This window comes from Triticum urartu, chromosome 7A (genome assembly GCF_056163025.1).
Source record: "Triticum urartu cultivar PI428250 chromosome 7A, HENAU_Tu73, whole genome shotgun sequence".
In the NCBI taxonomy this organism is placed as follows: Eukaryota; Viridiplantae; Streptophyta; class Magnoliopsida; order Poales; family Poaceae; genus Triticum; species Triticum urartu.
Window position 1 is genome coordinate 163,776,096 of NC_141879.1, and position 19,001 is coordinate 163,795,096.

At 40.9% G+C, this 19,001-nt stretch overlaps 1 protein-coding gene across 6 annotated transcripts; it reads left to right on the plus strand.

Moving 5' to 3' along the window:
* The first annotated feature begins 7,069 nt into the window (after window positions 1-7,069).
* On the plus strand, window positions 7,070-16,596 carry LOC125551701 (uncharacterized). Of its 6 annotated transcripts, none has more exons than XR_015610468.1 (5): window positions 7,070-12,098; window positions 12,192-12,478; window positions 12,864-13,044; window positions 13,124-13,270; window positions 16,325-16,560. XR_015610468.1 is itself a non-coding variant. In XM_048714991.2 (5 exons), exons 1-4 carry the CDS (start codon window positions 12,070-12,072, stop codon window positions 13,874-13,876), a joined length of 573 nt encoding a protein of 190 aa, XP_048570948.1. In that variant the 5' UTR covers window positions 7,072-12,069; the 3' UTR covers window positions 13,877-13,884; window positions 16,325-16,596. The 6 variants fall into 6 exon arrangements, 4 of the variants coding, with proteins under 4 accessions (XP_048570949.1, XP_048570948.1, XP_087391002.1 ...); XR_015610467.1 differs by lacking the exon at window positions 12,864-13,044 and adding an exon at window positions 13,767-14,679 and having other exon boundaries at window positions 7,072-12,098; XM_048714991.2 differs by lacking the exon at window positions 12,864-13,044 and adding an exon at window positions 13,767-13,884 and having other exon boundaries at window positions 7,072-12,098; window positions 16,325-16,596.
* The last annotated feature ends 2,405 nt before the right edge of the window (window positions 16,597-19,001 follow it).

The following is a 19,001-nucleotide window of genomic DNA, read 5'->3' on the forward strand; positions in this document are numbered from 1 at the left end:
ACCCGGACTGACGGTGTTTTCAGCAGAATTGCCATGGTGTCATTTTTGTGCAGAAATAAAAGTTCTTAGAATGACCTAAAAATCAATGGAGAATATTTTTGGAATATATTAAACATATTGGCGAAAGAATCAAGGCCAGGGGGCCACACCCTGTCCACGAGGGTGGGGGGGCGCCTACCCCCTGGGCGTACCCCCTGCCTCGTGGGCCCCCTGGTGCTCCACCGACCTCAACTCCAACTCTATATATTCCTGTTCAGGGAGAAAAAAAATCAAAGAGAAGGATTCATCATGTTTTACAATATGGAGCCGCCGCCAAGCCCTAATCTCTCTCGGGAGGGCTGATCTGGAGTCCGTTCGGGGCTCTGAAGAGGGGAATATGTCGCCATCATCATCATCAACCTTCCTCCATCACAAATTTCATGATGCTCACCGCTGTGCGTGAGTAATTCCATCATAGGCTTGCTGGACGGTGATGGGTTGGATGAGATTTATCATGTAATTGAGTTAGTTTTGCTAGGGTTTGATCCCTAGTATCCATTATGTTCTGAGATTGATGTTGCTATGACTTTGATATGCTTAATGCTTGTCACTAGGGCCCGAGTGCCATGATTTCAGATCTGAACCTATTATGTTTTCATGAATATATGTGAGTTCTTGATCCTATCTTGCAAGTCTATAGTCACCTATTATGTGTTATGATCCGTTAACCCCAAAGTGACAATAATCGGGACACTCACCGGTGATGACCGTAGTTTGAGGAGTTCATGTATTCACTAAGTGTTAATGCTTTGGTCCGGTACTCTATTAAATGGAGGCCATAATATCCCTTAGTTTCCAATAGGACCCCGCTGCCATGGGAGGGTAGGACAAAAGATGTCATGCAAGTTCTTTTCCATAAGCACGTATGACTATATTCGGAATACATGCCTACATTACATTGATGAACTGGAGCTAGTTCCGTGTCACCCTATGTTATAACTATTGCATGAGGAATAGCATCCGACATAATTATCCATCACTGATCCATTGCCTACGAGCTTTTCACATATTGATCTTCGCTTATTTACTTTTCCGTTGCTACTGTTACAATCACTACAAAACCAATACTGTTACTTTTGCCACCGTTATCACTACTATCATATTACTTTGCTACTAAATACTTTGCTACAGATATTAAGTTTCCAGGTGTGGTTGAATTGACAACTCAGCTGCTAATACTTGAGAATATTCTTTGGCTCCCCTTGTGTCGAATCAATAAGTTTGGGTTGAATACTCTACCCTCGAAAACTGTTGCGATCCCCTATACTTGTGGGTTATCACATAACCCTGCCAACTTAGAGCATGCACCTCGGGGGGGGGGGGGGTAGGACTGGTCATCTGTCTCTAAATCCTCCTCTGAGGAGCTATCTGTAACCAGCAAGACATGCGCTTTGTCAGATAGCATTGTCTGCTCTGAAGGCCTTGTTTCCACTTCAGATTTTTCCGTGACCGTGCCGAATGGCTGATGCACAGGAAGAGTAATTGAATGTACTAAATTGTTGACAAATTTAACGCGTAATAAAAAAATGACGACATGATATAATTCACATATAAGATGACTGGCTAACCAGGGTGGCATTGCAAAATTCACACATATGATGCCTGGCTAAACAATATGGCATTGCATGATTCACATATATGATAAAGAAACTAAACAAATGGCATTTACAGAAAGAATGTCTAAACTAAGTAGATGACATATTTGATGTATCCAATAAGCAATGCAAGGCACCATATGCATGATATTACCAACATCAGCATGCCAAGTTAGAGCGAAGACCTCAGGGGGTAAATAGGAGTGGTCTTCTCCTTCTGAATCCCCCCCAGAACAGTTATCTTCCTCTTATTACGATCCAAAATGGGTGGAGGGGGGCTGCCTTTGCGCCCACCATGGAGCGACGTCTGCATGAAATTTTATTGCCACGCAAGGCTCGTCTGTTTTGCTCTACATGTTCAGTTCCATTGTGTACAATAACTGACATGCATAGGAATAAAACATAGTGAGATTATGTAAGGAGTGCATGCACAAATCCAGAGTGATGGTAGCAAACTGTGGATAGACCCAAAACCAATGATAGCACGCAGATAATAGCTTTAGTTAAAAAATATAGATAATGACTCCTTTAATGTTTGTTTGCAGCCAACATGAAACTCATAGTAGACACCCGAGATTAACCAGATAGTAGACATATAGTATTGATTGCTGCCCCAATATGTACCCCACAACCATTTAAAAACTCAAGTTTCAACATTAGTTTGGACCTAACTCGGAGTCTAATAGGTGAACACGACGATAAAGTAGCATGTCATCATATTAAGCGATGCATAACGTAAGTAGACACGGAAGAGTGCGACCTCTCTTACGGACCCGTGTAGTCCTCAAGGTCATCTACTCAGTTGACGATGGTAATGCAGTTGTCGTGGCTACCAGCGGCAGGGACAAAGATCTGAGGCGGCGAAAGACAGTCTGGAGAGCGGATCCCTGTTGTGGTGAACCCTACCGTCGCTGGAGCAGCTGAGCTGGGGTGGAACACAGTGCAGCAGGAGAAGGACAAACCACACAAGGTTTTCTTCGACACATATCTGTAACAGAAGTAATAGTGTAAGGGCTTGTTTGAATTTGAGGATTATAACAATCCAGGGATAGGAAATAGACAGGAATAGGATAGGAATGCACGTGCAAAACAGAGAATTTAAAAACACAGGATTTATGCCAATCTGGGTGTTTGATTCACAAGAATTGGAAGATCACATGATGCAAAGAAGCAAGGTGAGATTAAGTCAAACCACAAGAAAACGTACGGTTATAATGCTATTATGCTACTATCTCTTAATCTTGTGATTCATGAATAGGAATTTGAAAAGGAGGACAAGTGGAAATTAAAATTCCTACGGTTTTTCTTACAAGGACACACTAAAGGAACAAATCCTACAGTTTTCCTTTGCTCCATTCCTTTGAACCAAATTCATGAATAGTAGTACCATAGGAAACTTTCCAATTCCTATGTTTTTCCTTCACTTTTCCTTTCATGCACTGGCGATTCTAGTAGGCAGGCTTGAGCAAGGAAAAGTGATACGTCTCCAACGTATCTATAATTTTTGATTGCTCCATGCTATTATATTATCTATTTTGGATGTTAATGGGCTTTATTTTACACTTTTATATCATTTTTGGGACTAACCTACTAACCGGAGGCCCAACCCAAATTGTTGTCTTTTTGCCCATTTTAGAGTTTCGCCGAAAAGGAATACCAAACAGAGTCCAAACGGAATGAAACCTTCGGGAACATGATTTTCTCAACAAACATGATCCAGGAGACTTGGAGTGGGCGTCAAGAAACAATCGAGGAGGCCACGAGGCAGGGGGGCGCGCCTACCCCCCTGGGCGCACCCTCCACCCTCGTGGGCCCCTCGTTGCTCCACCGTCGTACTTCTTCCTCCTATATATATCCACGTACCCCCAAACATCCAGGAGCACCACAAAAACCTAATTCCACCGTCGCAACCTTCTGTACCCTAGAGATCCCATCTTGTGGCCTTTTCCGGAGTTCCGCCGGAGGGGGCATTGATCACGGAGGGCCTCTACATCAACTCCATGGCCTCTCTGGTGATGTGTGAGTAGTTTACTTCAGACCTTCGAGTCCATAGTTATTAGCTAGATGGCTTCTTCTCTCTCTTTGGATCTCAATACAAAGTTCTCCTCGATTCTCTTGGAGATCTATTCGATGTAATCTTCTTTTGCGGTGTGTTTGTCGAGATCCGATGAATTGTGGGTTTATGATCAAGTTTATCTATGAACAATATTTGATTCTTCTCTGAATTCTTTTATGTATGATTGGTTTATCTTTGCAAGTCTCTTCGAATTATCAGTTTGGTTTGGCCTACTAGATTGATCTTTCTTTCAATGGGAGAAGTGCTTAGCTTTGGGTTCAATCTTGTGGTGCTCGATCCCAGTGACAGTAGGGGAAACGACATGTATTGTATTGTTGCCATTGAGGATAAAAAGATGGGGTTTATATCATATTGCATGGGTTTATCCCTCTACATCATGTCATCTTGCTTAAAGCATTACTCTGTTCTTATGAACTTAATACTCTAGATGCATGTTGGATAGCGGTCGATGTGTGGAGTAATAGTAGTAGATGCAGAATTGTTTCGGTCTACTTGTCACGGACGTGATGCCTATATACATGATCATACCTAGATATTCTCATAACTATGCTCAATTCTATCAATTGCTTGACAGTAATTCGTTTACCCACCGTAATACTTATGCTCTTGAGAGAAGCCACTAGTGAAACCTATGGCCCCCGGGTCTATCTTCTATCATACTAGTCTTCCAACACTTAGCTATTTCTATTGCCGTTTATTTTACTTTGCATCTTTATTTCTCTTTATCATAAAAATACCAAAAATATTATCTTATCATATCTATCAGATCTCACTCTTGTAAGTGACCGTGAAGGGATTGACAACCCCTTTATCGCGTTGGTTGCGAGGTTATTATTTGTTTGTGTAGGTGCGTGGGACTCGAGCGTGATCTCCTACTGGATTGATACCTTGGTTCTCAAAAACTGAGGGAAATACTTACTCTAATTTATTGCATCACCATTTCCTCTTTAAGGGAAAACCAACGCAGTACTCAAGAGGTAGCAAGAAGGATTTCTGGCGCCTTTGCCGGGGAGATTCGCGCCAAGTCAATTCAAGATTTGACTCCCGACAATGAGCCATTTCTGGCGCCGTTGCCGGGGAGTCTACGCACAAGTCAAGACATACCAAGTACCCATCACAAACTCTTATCCCTTGCATTACATTATTTGCCATTTTCCTCTCGTTTTCTCTCCCCCACTTCACCCTTGCCATTTTATTCACCCTCTTTTTCCGTTCCCCTTCTCTTTTTTCTATTTGCCTTTTTTTGCCTATTTCCTGTTTGCTTGTGTGTTGGATTGCTTGTTTTTCATGATGGCTCAAGATAATACTAAATTGTGTGACTTTGCCAATACCAACAATAATGATTTTATTAGCACTCTGATTGCTCCTCTTACCGATGCTGAATCTTGTGAAATTAATGCTGCTTTGTTGAATCTTGTCATGAAAGATCAATTCGCCGACCTTCCTAGTGAAGATGCCGCTACCCATCTAAACCACTTTGTTGATTTGTGTGATATGCAAAAGAAGAAAGATGTGGATAATGATATTGTTAAACTTAAGCTATTTCCGTTTTCGCTTAGAGATCGTGCTAAAGCTTGGTTTTCGTCTTTGCCTAAAAATAGTATTGATTCATGGAATAAGTGCAAAGATGTTTTTATCTCTAAGTATTTTCCTCCCGCTAAGATCATCTCTCTTAGAAACGATATTATGAATTTTAAGCAACTTGATCATGAACATGTTGCACAATCTTGGGAGAGGATGAAATTGATGATACGTAATTGCCCTACACATGGTTTGAATTTATGGATGATTATACAGATTTTTTATGCCGGATTGAATTTTGCTTCTAGAAATCTTTTAGATTCGGCCGCGGGAGGCACTTTTATGGAAATCACTTTAGGAGAAGCTACCAAACTCCTAGATAATATTATGGTTAATTATTCTCAATGGCACACTGAAAGATCTACTAGTAAAAAAGTGCATGCAATTGAAGAGATTAATGTTTTGAGTGGAAAGATGGATGAACTTATGAAATTGTTTGCTAATAAGAGTGCTCCTACTGATCCTAATGATACGCCTTTGTATACTTTGATTGAGAATAATAATGAATCTATGGATGTGAATTTTGTTGGTAGGAAATTTTTTGGTAACAACACGTATAGAGGTAATTTTAATTCTAGGCCGTTTCCTAGTAATTCCTCTATTAATTATGGTAATTCCTACAACAATTCTTATGGACATTATAATAAGATTCCCTCTGAATTTGAATCTAGTATTAAAGAATTTATTACTTCGCAAACGAGTTTGAATGCTTTGATTGAAGAAAAATTGCTTAAGATTGATGAGTTGGCTAGGAACGTGGATATAATTTCTCTTGATGTTGATTCTTTCAAACTTAGATCTATTCCACCTAAGCATGATATCAATGAGTCTCTCAAAGCCATGAGAATTTCCATTGATGAGTGCAAAGAAAGAACCACTAGGATGCGTGCTAAGAAAGATTGCTTTGTGAAAGCGTGTTCTTCTAGTTTTTATGAAAATAAATATGAAGATTGCTACCTCTTGAGCACTGCGTTGGATTTCCCCGAAGAGGAGAGGATGATGCAGCAAAGTAGCATAAATATTTCCCTCAGTTTTTCAGAACCAAGGTATCAATCCAGTAGGAGGCTACGCGCGAGTCCCTTGTACCTACATAAAAACAATAGCTCAACGCAACCAACACGCTTAGGGGTTGTCAATCCCTTCCGGTCACTTACGAAAGTGAGATCTGATAGAGATGATAAATAATATTTTTGGTATTTTTGGTATAGAGATGCAAAGTAAAAAGTAAAAGCAAAGCAATAATAAAGTGATGGAGATTGATATGATGAGAAAGAGACCCCGGGGCCATAGGTTTCACTAGTGGCTTCTCTCAAGAGCATAAGTATTCTACGGTGGGTGAACAAATTACTGTTGAGCAATTGACAGAATTGAGCATAGTTATGAGAATATCTAGGTATGATCATGTATATAGGCATCACGTCCGAGACAAGTAGACCGACTCCTGCCTGCATCTACTACTATTACTCCACTCATTGACCGCTATCCAGCATGCATCTAGAGTATTAAGTTAAAAATAGAGTAACGCCTTAAGCAAGATGACATGATGTAGAGGGATAGTTTCATGCAATATGATAAAAACCCCATCTTGTTATCCTTGATGTCAACAATACAATACATGCCTTGCTGCCCCTTCTGTCACTGGGAAAGGACACCGCAAGATCGAACCCAAAGCTAAGCACTTCTCCCATGGCAAGAACAACCAATCTAGTAGGCCAAACCAAACTGATAATTCGAAGAGACTTGCAAAGATAACCAATCATACATAAAAGAATTCAGAGAAGATTCAAATATTATTCATAGATAGACTGGATCATAAACCCACAGTTCATCGGTCTCAACAAACACACCGCAAAAATAAGATTACATCAAATAGATCTCCACAAGAGAGGGGGAGAACATTGTATTGAGATCCAAAAAGAGAGAAGAAGCCATCTAGCTACTAACTATGGACCCATAGGTCTGAAGTAAACTACTCACACTTCATCAGAGGGGCTTGGATGATGATGTAGAAGCCCTCCGTGATCGATGCCCCTTCCGGCGGAGCTCCGGAACAGGCCCCAAGATGGGATCTCATGGATACAGAAAGTTGCGGCGGTGGAATTAGGTTTTTGGCTCCGTCCCCGATCGTTTGGGGGTACGTATAGGTATATATAGGAGGAAGGAGTACGTCGGTGGAGCTTCGAGGGGCCCACGAGGCAGGGGGTGCGCCCTAGGGGGGGCGCCCTCCACCCTCATGACCGCCTCGTGGCTTTCTTGACGGAGGGTCCAAGTCTCCTGGATCTTATCTGATGAGAAAATCACGTTTCCGAAGATTTCATTCCGTTTGGACTCCGTTTGATATTCTGTTTCTCTAAAACACTGAAATAGGAAAAAAGCAGCAATTCTGGGCCGGGCCTCCGGTTAATAGGTTTGTCCCAAAAATAATATAGAAGTGGATAATAAAGCCCAGTAATGTCCAAAACAGTAGATAATATAGCATGGAGCAATCAAAAATTATAGATACGTTGGAGACGTATCAAGCATCCCCAAGCTTAATTCCTTCTCATTCTCGAGTAGGTAAATGATAAAAAGAGAATTTTTGATGTGGAGTGCTACTTGGCATAATTTTAATGTAATTCTTCTTAATTGTGGTATGAATATTCAGATCTGAAAGATTCAAGACAAAAGTTCATATTGACATAAAAATGATAATACTTCAAGCATACTAACTAAGCAACTATGTCTTCTCAAAATAACATGGCCAAAGAAAGTTCATCCCTACAAAATCATATAGTTTAGTCATGTTTCATTTTCATCACACAAGAATGCTCTCATCATGCACAACCCCGATGACAAGCCAAGCAATTGTTTCATACTTTAGTAATCTCAAACCTATAAACTTTCACGCAATATATGAGCGCGAGCCATGGACATAGCACTATGGGTGGAATAGAATGTAATGAGGGGGTTATGTGGAGAAGACAAAAAAGGAGAAAGTCTCACATCAGTGAGGCTAATCAATGGGTTATGGAGATGCCCACCGATTGATGTTAATGCAAGGAGTAGGGATTGCCATGCAACAAATGCACTAGAGCTATAAATGTATGAAAGCTCAACGAAAGAAACTAGTGGGTGTGCATCCAACTTGCTTGCTCACGAAGACCTAGGGCACTTGAGGAGGCCCATTGTTGGAATATACAAGCCAAGTTCTATAATGAAAAATTCCCACTAGTATATGAAAGTGATAACATGAGAGACTCTCTACTATGAAGATCATGGTGCTACTTTGAAGCACAAGTGTGGTAAAAGGATAGTAACATTGTCCCTTCTCTCTTTTTCTCTCATTTTTGGGCCTTTTTTATGGCCTTTCTCTTTTTTTGGGCCTTCTCTTTTTTATGCCTTTTTTTATTCCTCACTTGGGACAATGCTCTAATAATGATGATCATCACACTTCTATTTATTTACAACTCAATGATTACAACTCGATACTAGAACAAAGATGACTCTATATGAATGCCTCCGGCGGTGTACCAGGATATGCAATGAACCAAGAGTGACATGTATGCAAGAATTATGAACTGTGGCTTTGCCACAAATACTATGTCAACTACATGATCATGCTAAGCAATATGACAATGATGAACGTGTCATGATGAACGAAATGATGGAAAGTTGCATGGCAATATATCTCGGGATGGCTATGGAAATGCCATAATAGGTAGGTATGGTGGCTGTTTTGAGGAAGATATAAGGAGGTTTATGTGTGAAAGAGCGTATCATATCACGGGGTTTGGATGCACCTGCGAAGTTTGCGCCAACTCTCAATGTGAGAAAGGGCAATGCACGGTACCGAAGAGGCTAGCAAGGATGGAAGGGTGAGAGTGCGTATAATCCATGGACTCAACATTAGTCATAAAGAACTCACATACTTATTGCAAAAATCTACAAGTCATCAAAAACCTCGGCACTACGCGCATGCTCCTAGGGGGATAGATTGGTAGGAAAAGACCATCGCTCGTCCCCGACCGCCACTCATAAGGAGGACAATCAAATAACACCTCATGTTTCAAATTTGTTGCATAACGTTTACCATATGTGCATGCTACGGGACTTGCAAACTTCAACACAAGTATTTCTCAATTTCACAACTACTCAACTAGCATGACTTTGATATTATTACCTCCATATCTCAAAACAATCATCAAGCATCAAACTTTTCTTAGTATTCAACACACTCATAAGAAAGTTTTATTATTAATCTTGCATACCAAGCACATTAGGATTTTAAGCAAATTACCATGCCATTAAGACTCTCAAAATAATCTAAGTGAAGCATGAGAGATCTATAGTTTCTATAAAACAAATCCACCACCATGCTCTAAAAGATATAAGTGAAGCACTAGAGCAAAACTATAAAGCTCAAAAGATATAAGTGAAGCACATAGAGTATTCTATCAAATTCCAAATCATGTATGGCTCTCTCAAAAGGTGTGTACATCAAGGATGATTGTGGTAGACTAACAAGCAAAGACTCAAATCATAAAAGACGCTCCAAGCAAAACACATATCATGTGGTGAATAAAAATATAGCTCCAAGTAAAGTTACCGATAGAAGTAGACGAAAGAGGGGATGCCTTCTGGGGCATCCCCAAGCTTTGGCTTTTATGTGTCCTTATATTATCTTGGGGGTGCCATGGGCATCCCCAAGCTTAGGCTCTTGCCACTCCTTGTTCCATAATCCATTAAATCTTTACCCCAAACTTGAAAACTTCACAACACAAAACTTAAAGTAGAAAATCTCGTGAGCTCCGTTAGCGAAATAAAACAAAAGACCACTTCAAGGTACTGTAATGAACTCATTCTTTATTTATACTAGTAGAATGCCCGTGCGTTGCCACGGGCTTTTTAAATATTTTGCTGAAGTTATAAAAAGATAATGTATGTTAAATTTCAAAGGTAGAGACAATATAACACAGACACCATTGCATAATAATTGAAGTCGAGTCCCCTCTCCCCTCCCTCCTCCCGAATCGCCTCGCGTGCGACCGGGAGGAAACTCTAGCCACTGCCAGCGGGGGCGGCGTGCACGGCTCGGGTGCTGGCTAGTGGCCATGACCATGAGGGCGGCTAGTTTTCGGCATTCGGTGGTGGGGGTGGTTGGCCTGTTTTGGTTGCGCATCCCCTGTTCCGCTGGTGGATAGTGCTTACCAGGGTGAAAACTTTGTTTGCCTTTGGCCGACTGACGGCAACAGTGTGTGTGGGCGTCGTATCCTTCCTAAAGGCTCCGTCATGGCTGTTCTTGATGCTCCGGGACGCTCTGGGTGAAGACCCTGATCCTTTGGATTGGGTGGTGGTAGCGCTACGCGTCGTGATCTTCTTGAAGACGCCGCTTTGGAGGCCCTGATCCCTCGATGTTCGACTGCTCCTCTTCGTGGTGTCACGTTGAGGGATTCTTCAAAATCTAGCGATGATTTATCTTCCAACCTATAGTGCGCTATGTTCTGCTTGGAGTTTGTAGTTGTTCTCCAGCACCTCTGTATCCTGCCCTGGGTGTGTGTGGGCATGTGTTGTATGCGGTGGTTTGCGGTTGATCGATGATCATTGCTTTATATATAAAGCGGGGCAAAAGTCTTTATCAGCAATAATTGAAGTATGTGTGATGATATTTCTAAAACATCATTAGAATCCATCATTTTTTATCTCTGGTGAACAAAGTGGAACATATAAAAAGTCTGACTAACACATTTTTTATTTGCAATAAAAAACTAGATACTGCTAATTACATATAAATATATAAATATATACTCCCTCCGTTTCTAAATGTAAGGCTTTTTAGACATTTCAAGTGCACTACAACTTACGGATGTATGTAGTCATATTTTAGAATGTAGGTTCACTCATTTTGCTCTAGAAGTAGTCACTTGTTGAAATCTCTAAAAAACTTATATTTGGAAATAGAGGGAGTACAAATGATATTTTATACTCTTTCTTCTCTACTCTTATAAAAAAAACAGAGTTGGTGATGATGGCGTGCCTGCCATCATGCAATATAGGCCGTCCGATTTATATCTAACGGATAGGAAGGAAACTACGGCAATTTTGCAAAAAGATACCCACACCCCTCTCCACATTTGCAAATAAGGCTTTCCCTCATTCATCCTTTTCTCCCACAAGATAAACTACTCATACAAATGCATCTCGATGTTCCGTGCAAAGCACGGGCACCTTGCTAGCTTCTTATAAAAAACAGAGTTGGTGATGATGGTGTGCCTGCCATCTTGCAATATAGGCCGTCCGATTTATATCTAACGGATAGGAAGGAAACTATGGCAATTTTGCAAAAAGATACCCACACCCCTCTCATATTTGCAAATAAGGCCTTCCCTCGTTCATCCTTTTCTCTTATACGATAAACTACTCATACAAATGCATCTTGATGTTCCGTGCAACACACGGGCATCTTGCTAGTTACATATATATTTGTGGCTAGGAGTTTCTAGTACAAACTTCGCCATGTACAATTGTTTTTGCTTTTTTCCTAAACTACCCTCCCACCTCATCCACTCTCTCGCTCACTCACCCACTCTCTGTCTCGCCTGCGTCACCGGCGCCTCTCGCTAGCTCGTGTCGCCGGTGCCTCTCCCTTGCCCGCGCCGCCGGTGCCTCTCCCTTGCCCGCGTCGCCGGTGCCTCTCCCTCGCCCGTGTTGCCGGCGCCTCTCCATTGGCTCCATCGTTGGTGCCAAGATCTCATTTTTATTCTCCGGTGGCTGATTTCGAGTGCGTCGGCTCGATCTGCAATGGCCTTCCTCCACTCCAACGCCGTGCGGTACGTCATCCCTTCCTAGCTCCCTCGCTCCTTCTCATCTGGATTCACTCACTCCCGTCTCTTCTCCCTCTCTGACCCCGTCTCCATTACCAGGATGATGCCATGGAAGGGCCACCATGACAAGGAGCAGGACGACGCCTTGGAAGGTTCACCGACAGGAGCAACTACGTACGGTCTGGTCTTCTCCACTGACAGGGATATCGACATGGAGGTCCGCCATGGAAGGCCTGGAGCTCGTCATGGAGGGTCCCTCCTCTCTCTTCCCCTCCCTCTACTCTGTTGGTTGGTTGGACGGAAGACCATCGCTCGTCCAGCTCTGCTTCTTCCACCGCTGCTCCCGTCCCACCATAGTGCCACAGACGCTATGCCAAGCACGGAAGGTATCACCCTCCTCCCTATTTGCTCGCTTACTGCAACTTATCTTCAAAGATGATAAAACCGTAGAAATCCAAAACTGCAGAAAACTGCAGAAATCTTTGGAGTTCCTTCTTCAGAAACTTTTATTCTGGCGCAGTTTGTACAGATTTTTATGTACAATACGCAAAGTCATATGACTGCTGAAAATGGACCGTCGTATATGCCTGTACAAGGTTGGGGGAGGCACGGTCAGCGTTGGTGTATTTTCAGTTTGTACTGTCATAATTTTCAGTTTGTAAAACTGAGAAGTGTATTTTTCATTTTGAAACTGAGATCTGCTTGCACTATCATACAATAATTTTCAGTTTGTAGATGACTTTAATTGATGGATTTCTTCTCTGGAATTAGATTCGGGGAGCCGCCTCGATCCAGAGTACTCGCAATCCATTATAGGGCAGTTCAAAGCCTGCCTCTGGAAGCATTGGTTGACCTATTGGCACAACCCAGATTACAACCTTGTCAGATTTTCCTTCACTTTGTTCACAACCTTGCTGCTTGGCTCCATCTTTTGGAAGATTGGCACCATTATGTAATTACTGTACTTATCTTTATCTTTTACTCATTGATTACAATGTACCAGCATCTGAATTTTTTGTGCCTTGATGTAGGGGTGGATGCCAATACTCTTAGAATGGTCAGTGGAGCAATATACACAATAGTGATGTTTGTTGGCATCAACAACTATGCAACCGTTCAACCAATTGTTTTAATCGAGAGAATAGTTTGTACAGAGAGAGGGCTGCTCCATTGCTCAGGTAAGAATATAAAAGATCCTTGGCAGCTCCTAAGATTATTTGTGCCTTGTTAGTGTGCAAATGCAATTTGTCTTGTGTATTGCATATGCACATCACATGGATTATGCTTGCATTTACTTCAAAATTTACGGCAATCGCTAGTTGTCTTTTGAGCGAAAACTGAAATTTAAGTTCTCTGCTGAATTTGGGGTGTACTGTTGGTTAGTTTGTTACTGTAAGTACCAACATTTCAGTAAAAGATTATTGATTTGTTTTTTAAAATCCATATCTTGAACTGAAAATCCTTGATACATGCTATTTGTTAATGGTAATAGTTAGTGTTAGATTCTGTTATATGGAATCTACTTTATCATGGACATGCCTAGGGGCTTAGTGTAGTTATTGTGGCCCTGGCCGTCAGAGCTGAACTATCGCTTGTTATCCCTACAGATGTTCGTGCTAACTGAATATGCTAATTTGCATTGCTTTTGTTGCATAACCATGTTTTTTTCTGAAGCTACTTATGCAGCGAGGGTACAGGTTGTTCTAGATGGCTCTGTAGATAGTGAGAATGAGGAGACTCAAACTCATGAAGATTCTAATGAGGAAATCGATTATGATAAATAACAACACAGGTAATCTTTCAGACAGACACACCAAAAAAAATAGTTCGGTCCTTAATTCATTACTTCCAAAATGTAAAGTAAATTCCAGAGACACATAACAAAGAGTCTTTTGTGCTAAACTTTCTAATTAACCGCTCCAAAATATGTACTCGCCACAAACAAACTTTCTAATTCACTAGTCTTCATCTTTGACTCACTACAAATAAACCTATGAAAATAGATGTCTGCTAAAAATCCTGCAAAAATTCCCATAAAATATTTCAATAAAATCTAAGAAGTCTTCATCTTTGAAAATCTACCACGGTGTCATAGGTTAAAATCCAATCACTTCATCATTGGTCCAATTAATTTTTTATAACAAAAGTTGTTCAATTTGTGACTAAAAAAGTGGTTGAATTTTAGAGTGGTAATATGGTATACCTCGGATAGGTTGGTCTATGATAACCGGAGGTGGAGTGGATTAGCATCTAATGTGAGGCAATCACTAGCGGTCTGGTCGTGGTTGTGGGTATGCGTCCGGTGCCTAGGGATCAGAGTCTGAATAGCAGAGTTCGTCGATATTGTAGTTATTGTGGCCCTGGCTGTCAGAGCTGAACTATCGCTTGTTATCCCTACAGATGTTCGTGCTAACTGAATATGCTAATTTGCATTGCTTTTGTTGCATAACCATGTTTTTTTTTCTGAAGCTACTTATGCAGCGAGGGTACAGGTTGTTCTAGATGGCTCTGTAGATAGTGAGAATGAGGAGACTCAAACTCATGAAGATTCTAATGAGGAAATCGATTATGATTAATAACAACACAAGTAATCTTTCAGACAGACACACCAAAAAAAATAGTTCGGTCCTTAATTCATTACTTCCAAAATGTAAAGTAAATTCTAGAGACACATAACACAGAGTCTTTTGTGCTAAACTTTCTAATTAACCGCTCCAAAATATGTACTCGCCACAAATAAACTTTCTAATTCGCTAGTCTTCATCTTTGACTCACTACAAATAAACCTATGAAAATAGATGTCTGCTAAAAATCCTGCAAAAAATTCCCATAAAATATTTCAATAAAATCTAAGAAGTCTTCATCTTTGAAAATCTACCACGATGTCATAGGTTAAAATCCAATCACTTCATCATTGGTCCAGTTAATTTTTTATAACAAAAGTTGTTCAATTTGTGACTAAAAAAGTGGTTGAATTTTAGAGTGGTAATATGGTATACCTCGGATAGGTTGGTCTATGATAACCGGAGGTGGAGTGGATCAACATCTAATGTGAGGCACTCACTGACGGTTTGGCCGTGGTTGTGGGTATGCGTCCGGCGCCTAGGGATCAGAGTCCGAATAGCAGAGTTCGTCGGTGTGGGCTAGCAATGTTAAGACTTTAAAAAGATTATCATCAATTGTGCACTACATATCTGATCTTGACAGTGCAATATGAACATGACTGATGTTTAATATAGCGAACGGAATATCAAATTAGAAATTGTGGTGTTGTTTGGCTGGAGGGGACGGTAATTCAGGGAGGGGTAGGGAGGGTGGATTATGAGTTTGAGGGTTGAAGTCCCATCATTTTAGAAAGTTCAATATACATCGACACTTCATGATGATTCATCATAGGATGCATTTCAAGATACAAATCAGTCACTCACAGTTTTTGTCTGTCTTACCAAACATGAAAGTAAAACTAAAACCAGAATTTACATGCCTAATCCCACCATGATGTCCCACCCTGTCCCAGTTGATGCCCAAGCCAAATAATCCAGGGAAGATATGTAGAACAATGTAATGTATGACCGGAGAACCAAACTACTAAGATCAATACAGTGAGAAAACTAAGTTTTTGAAAAGTAGTCAATGATAAAAAAATGTTAGAACTTCATCAGTTGACACCATAACAAGTAAAAACACAGAAGACATGTGACTGCTAATTACTCAATAGATGTAGATCAAGTTCCCTCTATAATACTTGCAATGTTAGGAGTCATCTAAGCCCAAACAGGCATCATGCCTTCTCATTTATCCAACCAGAAACCTCCTCTAACAAGGCACGGCCCTTTCCAATGGTGGCACATTTTTCACTCGGGCATGCCATGTTGGCATGAGAAATAATCTCAAGAGCATCCCATTTAACCAAAAATGTTACCATTCCAGATTACTCAACGCGTTGAATAATCTCATGCCATGCAGCTAGTTGTATCCTATGCGGACATGCATCTCTTGTTAAATTAGAATTCATCACAATAACAAAAACGCAAAGCGGAGAAAGCACATATGTTGGTGTCACGGTAAGCAGCCAATTAGTACAAGCTTCCACATTATGCAAAACTGCACTACAAAGATATTATTACCGATATGCGATATTCTATTTACATGTAGAAGGTAGATTGCATCGTCATAGAAAGTATAGAAAATTTCAATGCTTACAGACTTACCTTCCCATTATTCTTTCTCAGATCAGCAGAGATGAATCGGCTTCCACCGGATCCTTAGCTGGTGTAGCCTCAACTGCTTGCTCAGGACGATTGCTTAGCATGACGTGCAGCCTCCCGCGGCAGTAGTTCAACTCCTGCACAATTACACAAAAGGCATAGACCGTCAGAACATAGTCCAATGGTTTCTAGACCTGGCGTACATCGGCGCCTCCATGGCTGCTGAACAGGATGAAGAGGAGCACTGGAGGACCATGGCAGCGGTGAGACCCAACCCGTCGCGGCGCCTAGTGAGCAGGCGCACGGACACACCAGTAAAGCATAGCACAGCGGCGGCCATGTCCTCCATCTCGATGCTTCAGCCGGGCGTCACCATGTAGTCACACAACGACCTACACTCCATGATAACCTCTCGATTCCGCCGCCCACAAATCTCACGGCGTCGAGGTGGCCATGGGAGGGCTCGCCAGAGTGGTTTAGGCGAGGATCAGGGGGTTGTGGAGATCTGGGTGGAGGTGGTTTGGAGAGGTTCGGGGGTGAGGGCGGGTCTGGATAGGATGGAGACCGTGAAAGGAAACAAAAAACATAGGTGATTTCCTCCCTTTTTTCCATGCGGAAGAGGAGGTGGAGTCAAACGTTTTATTTGGAAAAAAAATCGGTGGGGGAGGTCGATCGATGCGAGGGGTTGCGTGCGAGCGAAAGAACGACGTACGGGCGAGTAGAGATTGGTGTTAAACCTACTGTATTCCAACTTCTCTATGGATTACAAACTATTTTACTAGCCATAGATTCATCAAAATAAGCAAACAACACACGAAAAACAGAATCTGTCAAAAACAGAACAGTCTGTAGTAATCTGTAGCTAGCGCAAGACCTGGAACCCCAAAAATTCTAAAATAAATTGCTGGACGTGAGGAATTTATCTATTAATCATATGAAAAAATAATTAACTAAATAGAACTTTCCAAATAAAAATGACAGCAGTTCTCGTGAGCGCTAAAGTTTCTGTTTTTTACAGCAAGTTCAACAAGACTTTCCCCAAGTCTTCCCAATGGTTCCACTTGGCACAAACACTAATTAAACACAAAAAACACAACCAAAACAGAGGCTAGATAAATTATTTATTACTAAATAGGAGCAAAAAGCAAGGAATAAAAATAAAATTGGGTTGCCTCCCAACAAGCGCTATCGTTTAACGCCCCTAGCTAGGCATAACAAGCAAGAATAGATCTAGGTATTGCCATCTTTGGTAGGCAATCCATAAGTGGCTCTCATGATAGATTCATATGGTAATTTTATTTTCTTTCTAGGGAAGTGTTCCATGCCCTTTTTTAATAGAAATTTAAATCTAATATTCCCTTCCTTCATATCAATAATTTCACCAACCATTCTAAGGAAAGGTCTACCGAGAATAATAGGGCAAGAAGGATTGCAATCTATATCAAGAACGATAAAATCTATGGGCACATAATTCCTATTTGCAACAATAAGAACATCATTAATTCTTCCCATAGGTTTATTAATAGTGGAATCCACAAGATGCAAGTTTAGAGAGCAATCATCAAAATCACGGAAATCTAGCAAATCACACAAAGTTTTGGGAATAGTAGAGACACTAGCACCCAAATCACACAAAGCATAAAACTCATAATCTTTAATTTTAATTTTAATAGTAGGTCCCACTCATCATAAAGTTTTCTAGGGATAGAAACTTTCAACTCAAGTTTTTCTTCATAAGATTGCATCAAGGCATCAACGATATGTTCGGTAAAGACTTTATTTTGACTATAAGCATGGGGAGAATTTAGCACGGATTGCAACAAGGAAATACAATCAATTAAAGAGCAATTTTCATAATTAAATTTCTTGAAATCCAATATAGTGGGTTTAGCATCATGTAGGGTTTTATTTCTTTTAATCCCACTTTTATCAATTTCATCATCAAGATCTAAATACTCCGAATTTTTAGAACACCTTCTAGGTAAAGGAGGATCATATTAAGTCCCATCATTATCAAGATTAATATTGGAAAACAAAGATTTAATAGGGGACACATCAATAACTTCTAGATCTTCATCATTATTTTCATAGGAATCTGGTTTAGCGGCCCTCTTATTGACTAAGATAGCTTGCATATCCGAAATTTCAGCAGTTAATTTTTCAAGATGAGCAATTTGGGATCTTATACCATCAAATTCTTTAGACATATCATCGAGCTCTTTATTCATATAACTCATAAAACCTTTTTGTTCCTTAAGCTCATTTCTAAAGAAATTATTATGCTCAAATTGCAAAACCATAAATTTCCTGACGTTGTTTTCGGTATCCTCTAACCTTTTAAGGTGAATATCACCAAATCTAGGAAGAGCCATCGCGACAACAAGCAATCCAACACACGAGCAAACAAAAAGCAAACGGGCAAAAAGAGACAAATAGAGAAGGAGGATAGAGAGAGAGGGCGAATAAAACGGCAAGGGTGAAGTGGGGGAGGGGAAAACGAAGGCAAATGGCAAATAATGTAATGCGGGAGATAGGGATTGTGATGGGTACTTGGTATGTTGACTTTTGCGCAGACTCCCTGGCAACGGCGCCAGAAATTCTTCTTGCTACCTCTTGAGCATTGCGTTGGATTTTCCCGAAGAGGAGAGGATGATGCAGCAAAGTAGCGTAAGTATTTCCCTCAGTTTTTGCGAACCAAGGT

Coding starts and splice junctions, on each gene's coding strand:
- LOC125551701 (XM_048714991.2), top strand. CDS start 12,070: ATGGCCTTCCTCCACTCCAACGCCGTGCG. Junction 12,099..12,191: donor CTCCACTCCAACGCCGTGCG/GTACGTCATCCC, acceptor CTCCATTACCAG/GATGATGCCATGGAAGGGCC. Junction 12,479..13,123: donor CGCTATGCCAAGCACGGAAG/GTATCACCCTCC, acceptor GCCTTGATGTAG/GGGTGGATGCCAATACTCTT.